At 34.0% G+C, this 12532-nt stretch overlaps 1 protein-coding gene across 1 annotated transcript; it reads right to left on the bottom strand.

Moving 5' to 3' along the window:
* Window positions 1–2816: 2816 nt before the first annotated feature.
* On the bottom strand, window positions 2817–10850 carry LOC144565756 (alpha-N-acetylglucosaminidase-like). Its single transcript, XM_078315583.1, has 19 exons — window positions 10524–10850; window positions 10143–10219; window positions 9735–9946; window positions 9101–9222; window positions 8459–8544; window positions 8021–8115; window positions 7744–7825; window positions 7388–7494; window positions 7275–7305; window positions 6828–6945; window positions 6561–6608; window positions 6334–6442; window positions 6098–6201; window positions 5916–6014; window positions 5555–5665; window positions 4968–5221; window positions 3908–4145; window positions 3332–3410; window positions 2817–3194 (listed from the first exon to the last, which is right to left on the bottom strand). Exons 1-19 carry the CDS (start codon window positions 10776–10778, stop codon window positions 2914–2916), a joined length of 2508 nt encoding a protein of 835 aa, XP_078171709.1. The 5' UTR covers window positions 10779–10850; the 3' UTR covers window positions 2817–2913.
* Between the last annotated feature and the right edge of the window lie 1682 nt (window positions 10851–12532).

The following is a 12532-nucleotide window of genomic DNA, read 5'->3' as shown; positions in this document are numbered from 1 at the left end:
ATAATTGCGTATTATGCTCTATTTTATTTAATTATCTTTTTAAAAGCCGCATATGTAAGTCTATATAAAAATATGCATATGCAGCTGAATATTGTATATGCGGTATGTGGTGGCATTCCGCATACCGCATTTAATAACATTGACTGCAAGAGACATCACTGCAGAGCCGAGGTAAATTTTCTAGTTCAAATAATTTGTTTTTGCTGAATTGACAGATTTCAAATCTCATTGAAACGGGCCGACATTTTTATTTTTACTCATTTTTAAAAATATTTTAATAAAAATAACCAGAATTTAATCAAAATTTTAAAAATACCCAAAACGCAAAAAAATCCGTGCCCCAAATTTTTATTCGGAACCGCAAAAAAAATCCACGGTCCCGAATAAAAATTCGAAACTACGGAATTTTTCCACGGCCCGACCTTAATCCAAAACGCTCCAATTCCATTCCAAGCGCAATGCGTTGAGCCGCTGATTGGCTGGGGAACAGGCGGGTCCCATTGATTAGGCTTAACGACAAACAACTCTGCCGAAGTTTCCGAATTTTATGAAATCAAATTCGGCCCAACTTAGCCCATTAAGCATTTCTATTTGCTGATTGGTTGAAGCAACAACGCTATACACGTTTTATTTCATTTATTTGCTTCTTTTGAGCTCTCCATTTCAAGATCCATTGGAGAACTTGGTGTCACGACCATCTGCTCTATGCAGTGGTGACATATAGAATAAAAATAGTATATATATATATATACCATATAGTAAAATATATATTGTGAAAAAAATTATGTTATTTACCATTACGAAAAATAAAAATCCATTTTGTATCTGTTTAGGGTTTGTTTGGCAACATAAAAATTTTATGGGAATGAGAAATTTTAATATGGGAATTGGAATATCAATTTGTGAATATTAAAAGTAATTTAATTCATGAGACATTTTAGAATATAGGTGTTCGGCAAATGCATGAGAAATTTGTTAGAATTTTTTTTTTTATAGAAGATGTAATATTAAAATTAAACTATATTAAGTGTATTGATACTAATCACTGAATATGATCAATATAAATGTATATATCAGATTCTCAAAAAATTTATTGTTGATAGTTTAATTATGCTTGTTTAATTAAAATTTTGTATTATGTTGTGTTTGTTTAATTAATTTTTATCTCTGTGCTTGTTTAAACTGTGTTTGTTTTATTATAATATTAAATTATGTTTGTTTAATTGTGTTTGTTGTTTAGGAAGAAACAAAATATTTTCAAGAGTAAATTTCATTTTGAAAATTATGGTTACTATATAAAATGAATAAATTTTACAATTTTGGTCTTATATTTGATCAATTAATTTAATATTGTTTAGAATATTACTGTGATGTTGTTGATGAAGAAGAAATAATAAAAAAATTTTAAAAAAATATTATCATTCTTGTTAAGAACAAAAATAATTGGAAGTTCAAATTTGTTTAAACAAACTGATGTAAAAGGTAGCTCCTACTAGGGGTGTTCAAACAGTCGGTTTGGTTTAAACCGAACTAAAATAATCAAATCGAACTTAAAACCGAAGTTTGAAAATCCAACCGAACCGACCGAACTAAAATAGCAAACAGAATTAAAACCGAACCATTTAAACCGATTTTAACTTCGGTTTGTTCAGTTGAACCGAACTTTCTCAAAAATCAAAACTCAATACATCTATAATACTCAATTTAAACTTTGGTTTTGATTAATGAACCAATTTAAAGTTCGGTTTTGATTAATGAACCAAAATAATACTAGAAGTCTTGACCCTATCAATAAAATCGGTCGGTTCAGTTTAATCGGTTTTGAGAAATCAAAACCGAACCGAACCATTTAAACCGAACTAAGTCACAAAATCAACCGAACCGAACCAATTCAACCGAACCATTTAAACCGAATCTTACCGGTTCGGTTCAAAACCAAATAAACCGAACCATTTGAACACCCCTAGCTCCTACGAGCTCCGGTGGTTGGAAAAAAAAATTAGCTCAAAGTCAATTTTTTTTTGTGAACAAACTTGCATTTCTTGTTATTCAGTTGATATTGTTTCATGAGTAAGGCTTGGGTGCTATGGATAGCATAGAGGGCTACGGTGCTACGGCTCAATATACGAGTTTTTAAAATCCTAACGGTTGATCCGAACCGTTCATCTTGTTCTCCATATTAATATGTGTCTGGAGATCAAATTTTACATTTTTTGAAAATTTTTACTATTTTTTTAGATAGGTAGAAAATCAAATATCTGAATGGTGCAGAATTTTTTAGATCAAGTGATTTTCTACTTAGCTAAAAAAATAGTAAAATTTTTTCAAAAAATGTAAAATTTGGTCTCCAAACACATATTAATATGGAGAACAAGATGAACGATTCGGATTGACCATTAAAATTTTAAAAACTCGAATATTGAGCCGTAGCACCGTAGTCCTCTGTGCTATCCATAGCACCCAAGCCTTACTCTTGTTTCATTACTGCATCCTTAGCACCCAAGCCTTACTCTTGTTTCATTACTGCATCCTTGCTTTCTCTCTCCGTACTTAGTTTCTCATCTACATTCAGATCTGAGTCAGGCCCGTATCGGGATCTGACATTCACCTCCACTCCGAGAACTAAAAACTGAAACTTGAAGATGGAGTTCGTAACCACTAACCACGGGTCTATAAAATTTGGTAAGTTATTGAAACCTTTTCTAAATATCAGTTTGTAAGAACAACGTGAACAAATATATCTAGGTCTTCACGGTAGCAGGAAGTTTTGCATTTTGGGTTAAAGTGTCTTCCTACATTCAAGATCGATTCATGAAATTGAGTTTTTTTTTATACTATACATATTCTACTAGATCATATTATTGAACTTCTTCGCAGTGCATTTCATGCAATATTTAACAATTAGGATCAGCACTAGAAACTAGAAGAACTAAGTTCATGTCGCAGATACGAACCAGTTCCGCTTAAATACTTGTCAAAGATCCATTGCGAGATATTATAAGCAGAACCAGTGGCTTTAATAGGGTACACTTCTTTGCTTTTCTGCCAAGAGTTCGTCAGATTGATCCAGTCCCTTCTCCAGTCTTGCAAGGGAAATGACTTTCCAGTTTGCATGCTGTATAAGAGGCACTCAACGTAAATTTTTGCACGGGGCCCATAATAGTCTCTTAGGAGACCACTCCAGTATTTGTTACCTGATACAGAAGAAAAACCTATTATGTATCATGACATATATTTATGTCAGAGAGTTTGTTGAATAATTGCTGTCATGTCAAGTAATTCTTGTTTTGCTTACATAGAATAACTGTATTTCAAGGAAGAGTTTACTTACCGTAGTCACGCAGTAGACTTGCTTTGGTTTCCAAGTTATCATACCACATTGTTATTTGAGTTCTTGCATTCCATTCAAACTACATTAGGAAACTCCAATCAATCTCCCCGCAAGATAATCACCCTGCTAAAGCATACAACTACAACCAGGCCATGTACCCTAAATCTGAGAGAGGAAAAGCTAGCCAAATATGGTATTGACCATCTTATTTCTGGCAAACCTAGTCAACACAGTACAACTTGCCTATACTACTTATCACTTAATCAGCGCCATCTTGTACATGCCTACACTGACTAATTCATGACGGGTATGGTACAATTCCTCGAAGAAGTTGCAACTAGTTGAAATTTCTCCTTGATTGTACAGTTGGTTCTTAATTTTGATTCCAACATTGCCTGAGTTAAAACAATCCTGCGCAGTACAGCCTTAGTTGAACACATTTAGTTTAATTTGCTTTTCTCGTAAATTATGAATCATTCATGCCCTGGAAAAGGCCAAAAAATAGTGCAGGAAAAGGGATCAAACAATACCAAAGGAGTAACGAATGGTGCCGAAAGAAGTTCAAAGCTACTGTACCTGTTCGGTTTGATCAGAACCGGTTGCTAAATTTTTGGCACTTTCTAACCATGGTCCAAGCAGAAAACCATCATGAGATGCCAAAAGCATATCCAAGTCCTCAACCAGCTCAAGAAAATGCTGGCTATGGAAATTTACTTTTGTCAGGTCATTAGATCCGTAGCCTTCTAATGCTTTTAGGAAAACTTCGTTGGCATACTTTGCAAGAGCTTGCCGAGTTAGGTCAACAAGGTCATATCTGCACATGCATTTAAAAATGGATCAATAAATTACACATTGCAGCCAATGATTTATATGCTGGATTTCAGTACCCTTGTTATTTGAGTCTGGTTTTTCCAATTTTAAGCTATGTTAATTCCCCTTTTATTTCTTTTTATTTCTTTTTGTGCTCAACGATAGCAATTTGCTAAAGCATAATTAGATGATTAGAGGGATAACAGAAGTTCAATTGACCAAAGGGCATATACTTGTGTGTTTTACATATTATCAAGGACTAAATAGCTTGCAATGACATCATCAGTCAAGTCTGTTACTGGTATTGCAAAACTTTCCTGTCCCTTTTTTTCTGGTCTTATTTGGTACTTTATTGCAAAATCGAGGAGAAATGAGCCCAATTCCATAATTAGCAGTTAATTTGAGGTGCAATTGCATCGAAATGAGACTTAATAGTGCATTTGAAATAAGGCTTAGTTGCAAAAAGTTGACAAAATGCCTTGTGAGGAAGCTTCAGCTGCCACAAGTTTTTGGTGTCACATTTTATCTTTAACATTTATGTTTCAGAACCTGGAAACCCAACAACATATGAACTATTAAACTTCTACATTACAAGCGATGAGTTCACAAGTTTCAAGACTATTTCAAAAAGGAATGCCCTCCAATCGGATTCCTTGTCTGATTTTTAAATATTAACCTGGAAGTGAAGTTTTAGCAACTTGTGCCATTTTAAACCACCAGCGGTTGAACCCACCACTAAGCAGTTTGGATAACTGGTACATCAGACAGTGACAGTTTACCAGTTTGAATGAATACAAGTACAAAGTGAAAAATTTGTATTCCTTACCTGAATGTAGGGATGTCTGAAACTTCATCTCCATTTTCAAGGAAAATTTGAAGTGCGTGTATCACATCAGCAGTTGAATACCATATATGTGGTTTCTCATATGTAACATCAGAGGTATCATCTTGTAAGTTTCCTTCTGCTAGCTTTTGTACTAGAAAATTATTTCCAGCACAAGTTTTATGCAACTTTTCTTCTTTCAATATAACTGATGGTTCGACATCTGGAAATGCTACAATCACATCCCGATTCTTGTTCTGTGACCAACAGTAAAACCAAGGATCACCAGTCTATTTTTTTAGTTCTATTTTTTCTTGGTTGTTTTTCTGCTTAATAACTTAATTGTACATTTCAGGAGTAATTGAGAATGATCATTAATTTCATAATCGAGGAAAAGTGAATACCAATTAGCATGTGCATTTAGCAGTAAGTAATGTGCAAATTAAGAAAAATAAGGTTGGGTTTTAGATAAATCAATATGGAATAAAGAAAAATGGCATTGGGTTTTAGAGAGTTCAATTCCATAATGGGTATATACCTTAATCTCTCTAAGTTTTTTTTTTTTTTTAAAGTATTTATAAGCAACTGACATAAGCACCATCAGTGCAGTTGTAGAGTGTATGGAGTAGAATTTTCCATGCATATTGTAATCCTTTAATTTGCTTTCCATATCTCCTTGTTGAATACAAATGAAGCCACTCCTGAAATAAAGAAGAACCTTTCAATAACACCAACAAGTATGATGATGGTGATGCCAATAATGAGAATATCCTTATAATTATTACATACATATACATTATCATCACAATCATGGTGTTCCCACCACAATCAATCATGATCATAAATAATGACAAAAACAAAAACATCAATACTGATAAAATAAACAAGTAAACAACAATTGACAAAAAGTAAGCAAACCCGTTAAAAGATATTTGAGAAGGTTTTTTATACCTCCACATCTACAGGATCATGACGAAAAGCCATTTCTGACATGAGATCATACACTACAGGATTTTGTTCAATGCCTTCCATACACATCCCCACACCAATCTGCAGATATGGCACAAGTGAAAAAATGAAAGCAGCATCTAATTACTACTTTATGGGATCTTTAAAAAATTATAGATACTTACCATAGTGGAGTTATAGCTTGACCTAGCTTTTATTGGCTCGAGAGCGACAGCCTCCAAAACTCCATACATCTCATTATTTGCTGCAAAATTGTGTAGCATGCACCTGCATTTAGAAGTAAGAATTTAGAGATGCTATTAGGTCAGGTCTGTGCACCACCATTACCAGACACATTTCTGTATATGTAACTTCAGTCCAAAAGATAGAACAAGGAATGAGGGTATAATAGGTACTTTCCATATGTATGGTACACCATAAAAGTGATTAGAAGTAGACCATATCGGCTTAACTTCAGCATATAGGTCAAGAACAACCATTCGACCTATAGGAACAGAATGCAACAGAGCCTGTCACAAACAAGTTAATTAATTCATTAGCAAGAATGTAATATACACATTTCTGAATGGCACATTCAGAAAATAAAGAGAAGAAAAATTCAATGATGGAGCATTGCACTATTATTACCTTCATCTGCGGTGGTTTCCAAAAAGGATCATAAGAAAACAGCCAGCCCTGGAAGTCGGAAATATTAAATAAATTGCTGGGTTTCGTTTCTCTAAGAGCATCGTAAAAAACTGAAAGACATAATGTCTGTCAAAAGAGGAGGGTTGCAGTATTCAAATCATGTCTTATAAAAAAATACTGGGCTTAACTAATGTTTTCAAAAGTTATGAGATGTTTGGCTAAATTTCACACTTGATGAATTGGAAAAACTTAAATTGCATCACTCACTTGCATTAACCAAACAGCATCAGAGTCACCACTTTGCATTCCTTTATATATTGCAGCACCCAGTGAAGATATGTAGTGTGGATTATCTGATGGTGGGGTGTTCTCATCAAATGTGTCACTAATAAAATGCGAAAGAGAAAGAATGATGACCAAGTAATAATTTCAAATCCCGAGAGAGAGAGAGAATTATGTTCTTGCTTTAACAGAAGTACCAATTTTGTTATACATTTGCCAATTTGGTACCAGTCTTTGTATATATGACATTTATATAACATAAGTTCTTTATATATGAATATATGATTATGCTATTTTGTGTATGTAGTATCTTTCTGTATGTTATATACATTTTTTGTATAATAAATAAACCGGCCAATGGGTGGGCTTCGTTTTGTAATTGGTATACCATTTTCACAAGGACAGAGTTTTTTAGAAATAAAAGAATCGTACCAATTGTATATGTGACTGCTCCTACCATACTCTGAATTAAAAGAGAAATCTGGCATTAGTAATTGCACTGTTCAATTTCACAATTCACATAACCCTACACATAAATATTTTACCTTTGATTTGTTGTTCTATGAAAGACCTTCCTATATCAACAAATAATGGATCATTTGGATCCAAAAGATATGTACAACACCATCTTGTATTGCTGTTAACTGAAAACCTACATTAAACCAACAAAAGAACAAAAACTCAGCATTCCTGGAAGAAAATTCACACTTGTTTACCTATGTCTGTGCACCAGAAAGATTATTGTTGTCTGCTAGGAAGTTATTTGTGTTTTTATAGGATGTATCATTTTTCTTTACATAACAATTCTATTTTCAGAGTTTCTAGCTATTATAACAAATCAGGATGTGCATGTGACACTCACTTTAAAAGGAAATAATTAAATACATAACATAGAATTTACCAATTTCCAATTTGGGTAACTCTGGCATTGGGAAATCTCGATTTTATTGCAGCTGGAACATTTCCAGAGAAGGCTGGAAGAACTGCAAGAAGCACTTAAATTTTAGGAGAGTGCATGAACGAAGGCCTTGAATTTTAGCAGTTAGATGCAGAACTGAACCAGAAGGTTTGTATAAGAAGAAAAAAAAAAAGAGAAGCATAGGATTTTCATTACCGTCAAAAGATCCAATAATTTTATTGTACTAGAAAAAATTGAGGAATCACATGAAATAAATTACCAGGAGTCATCCCAAAATCGTACATCCTTTCTAGAATTTTCTTCTGAAGGACAAGCTGGAAGTTAAGCCAGGTCTGAGGAAGTGGTCCACCCCATCTAAATCATCACCAAACAGGCAAATATTTAGAAATCACAGTAAGTTCCTTTTAATGTAAAGACAATTTAAAATTTTGGGCTGGCACAAACAGTAGCAGGACTCACTGGTATGGTGGATCAAGCATTGAACCCCAATAATAAACTGCTCCAAAATTTAAGAACAGTCAACACTCCGTTGTGCAATCGGAGCCCCAAATTGCCAAAGTATTTTCTACCCTGACATTGTGCCTTTTCAGAATTTATCATCCTTCCAAAAATTGGTCATGGGAATGTGCAAGCACCAGTTGATATTCCAAATAATTATCCTTCCAAATAAGTGGTAAAAAGATGAAAATTAATTTACCTATGCAAATTGCTCATACGTGACCAAGCCAAGAATGCGGGACCACCAAAGAAATCATCCAAATCTGATGTACTGAAATTAAATTTCTACACGAGATGAAAAAATGCAATTAAATAAGAAATTAGCCTTGTATCGTACGGTATCCATGTTACTGAAGCAACTAATGTATTAGCAAGCATTCTCCAACTAAAGTTTGCTATTGCACAACACTGTTTTAACATAGTTATGCCTTTTTGTGGATTATACTGACATGTCGTGCTTTGCATGGCAAAGTTACCATCTTATCAACTGCTGCTGTTGATGGGCCTTTTTGTGCAAATACCACCAAAAATATTTCAAAGTTGCAACTCATACCCGACATTTCTTTCTGACTGGTACAATCTGTTATGGAAAAAGTATGCTACATTTAATATTGACTATTACCCGCCAATTCGAGTTAGTTACTTTTACTTCAGCTAGTAGGAAATCGATGAGGTTTGCTTCAGTTAATGCAATCAGGTACATTTTTAGCTATTTTTGGCTCAGGTTAGTGATGGATTTAATGATTTGGTAGTAGTAGGAAATAAAAGAAATGTAGTGGAGCATTTGCAAATTGCTAAATGGTAAAACTTGGTATAATTTCCAAAATTATAAAATATCAACCTGTAAAACTTTCTGCCAGATGGCCTCCTGGCCAGTGAAAGCCAGAGGAAGATTGATGCCTTGAAGAGCCATCCAATCGATTTCCTTCTCCCATCTTTCCCAATCCCACCAGGCAAATGAATCTTTAAATTGAAATTTGATGGAAATCGATTAGAATTTTTCACTTAAAAAAAAAAAACCCTACCTCAACTTGTTTGGGACTAAAAGGCTTGGTTGTTGTTGTATATATTAAAAAAAAAACCTTCACTTCTGCCTTGTTTCTAGTGGTCTTACAGCTATTTGTTATATCCTGGTCAAGCAAAGTACAATTAAACTGTAAATTGTTTATTTATTTTTAAACTTAAATCTCAGAGGGTTAAGAACTTGGGTTTATTTACAGAACGAACATGTATATCCTGGTGCTGGTGTGACCAGCAGATATATGACAACTTCTTTAGCCTTTGTCTCTCATTTGTGCTTTTGTGATTCATCGGTATTAAAGTTTACAAAGGTAAAAAAGTGAGAGATAATTGCAAGCTCAATAATTAAACACTTAAGCAGAAATTGGGAAAAGTTGATCTTTAGGATGGTGTTTTGACTGAAGCTCAATTCAGCTTAACTGGGGCTTAATGAATTTTAGGGCTCAATTGCTCACAACTGGATGCGACAGCATTCTGGTAGTAGCTCCACTCAATGGGTCTTTGAACACAAATCCTGTCATGAGGGACTGGAGGGAGTGACCCCGGCTTGGGCACGGTGTTCAGCTGCGCACCTCCAGTTTTCTCCCAGGATATGTGTGCTGAACAAAAGTACTTGAGATACCAATGCAAGCCAGCTGAAATCTCCACACCGGTGACTCCTTCAATTCTGTAAGTTCCATATATAAGTTCGTACAGTTCTATAAATATGTAAAACTAAGCAGAAGAACTAATATAAACATGGGACAATAATGCATCCAATCTGACATCACAGAAAAGCAAGAGGACACGCATGACCTTAGTGAATCTATATAAGTAGTTAAAGCATCATACAGGTTCAAAAAGGAATAGTGAATTGTACGGACATTATTTCTGGAGAAGCATCTTGGTTCCCAGATGGATGATTCCTGATGAAAAAGCATACTTTGCCGTTGCATTTTTCCTATTGAATCCACAAAGGAAAATGGAGATCATGTCAATAAGTGGAATTTATAATCTATATTTTGTTCACCTGATTATACAATTAAGTCCTTATTTAGAACATCTCTAGTCCATTGCTTGAGCAACCACGAGTAGCAAAATTAATAATCAATCGAAGTAATTAAGCCTTAAGAGTATGAACTCAAGTTAGTCTCACTTTACTCTCGATTTTGAAACTGGTTACCACAAATAGCAAAAATAACATATGATCAAACTGATGCTCGCTACCATCCACGCAATCAATAGGTTTATACAAACATTGATACCTTGGAGATGATTCTAAACTGGAAGCTGGAAGCATGGGAAGGGAGGAGGCGCAAAAGAAGGCCATGAACAGCTGTCTCTTGCACCGATGCAGGTCTCCTCTCCCGTTCATGGATTTCGTATAGATGAGAGAAATAAGGAGAATGAAACTCTCCTTGTTCTTTCGCCACAGAGACGGAGATGAAGAAGAAGAAAATGAGAGAGAAAAAGAGCCATGGATTGGCCATAGCTGCTCTCAGAGGAAGAAATGAGCGCATTGTTGATTTATTAAAAGAGTGTCAAGGTTTATGCCTTTATCAACACTCTCGTAAGCACACTGACGTTTAAGTTTTGCTTGATCAAGGTAAACAAACCGAAGACAAACAGAGTTGGTGGTAGTATGAGAAGTAGTTCGGATTATCTGCGGCGTTCATTGAGAATTACATTTATGGCGAGTCATTAATTTGTAGGCTAATGCTTCCCAGTTCCGATTTCCGAGATGGAGAAAAAGACGTTAAAAGTCCTGGCATCGTATTAATAATTGTTCCTTCACTGTCATTCATACATTATTCTTTCAATTTTATTTGTTCAATCTCGTTTACAGTTTTCACGATCTATAAGTAATTTTGCGAATCTAAAACTACGAATGTCTTCTACGCAATTTTATCTTTCAAATAAGATTCATGATGACATACTTTCGAGCTCGTCGTTACATAAGTATTTATACCTCGTCATTTAAATATTTATACCTATTTTTTTTTACATATGACATTGCTGACATTTAAAAGTATTAATTTCAAGTATTATAAGTATACCTATGCACTGAAGTATTTATACCTATGTGGTCAACTATTTTTGTTAGAGAAAGGTTGATGCAGGGACGATTGGAGAAGGTTGATGCAGAGATGCAGGGTCTACGATCGGAGATAAATATTTATAAGTATATGTATAAATACTTGCACGATGAGGTATAAATACTTGTGTGATGGTGAGTCCGAAAGTATATCGTCATGGATCTCATTTGAAAGATAAAATTGCGTAGAATACGTTCATGGTTTTAGATTCGCAAAATTCCTCATAAATCGTGAGAAATGTGGATAACATTGAAAAATGAAAAAAAAAAATCCATCTCTAAAATCGTGTATGATTATTTTCCTCATGTAGTTTGAGTAATCCTTCCATATAGTCATATCAAGTTAGACATGCAAGTATTAATTTATTATCTTCCAAGTATTTATATCTATGAATTTAATTAAACTTGGGAGACTACAGTGTTTTAAATAAATTTAATTAAACTAGTTAGTTAAGTTAGTTTATGGAAGTTAAAATTTGTTTAATTAAATTATGAGAAATTTTGCGAATCTAAAACCACGAACGTATTCTACACAATTTTATCTTTCAAATGAGATCCATAATGACATACTTTCGGACTCATCGTCACACAAGTATTTATACCTCATCGTGCAAGTATTTATACCTATACTTGTAAGTATTTATCCCCAATCATAGACCTCGCAACAACCTTCCCCAATCATTTCTGCGTCAACCTTTCTCTAACAAAAATAGTTGACCACATAGGTATAAATACTTAAGTGCATAGGTATAAATACTTGTAATACTTGATATTATACTTTTAAATGTTAGCAGTGTCATATGTGAAAAATACTAGATATAAATACTTAAATGACGGTGTATAAATACTTGTGTGACAACGAGCTCGAAAGCATGTTATCATGGATCTCATTTGAAAGATAAAATTGCATAGAAGATGTCCGTGGTTTTAGATTCGCAAAATTCTTTATAGATCGTGAGAAATGTGGATGAAATTGAACAAATAAAATTGAAAGATAATAGGAGAATGAGAGTGGAAGAACAATTATCAGGGTCCATATATTTATGGTCCTTCATTGTTTTCTGAGTAGAACTGCATGGTGTTCTTTAGTTTAACAATTTAACTCAAAATATATTAAACTAATTTCAAACAATAAATTTAGACTATTAAAATCAATTTATTTCACAAGTAATGCAACAG

This window comes from Carex rostrata, chromosome 14, assembly GCF_964058835.1.
Source record: "Carex rostrata chromosome 14, lpCarRost1.2, whole genome shotgun sequence".
NCBI lineage: Eukaryota > Viridiplantae > Streptophyta > Magnoliopsida > Poales > Cyperaceae > Carex > Carex rostrata.
Note: the sequence above shows the minus strand (reverse complement) of the source record. Positions and strands in the feature narration are given on the sequence as shown.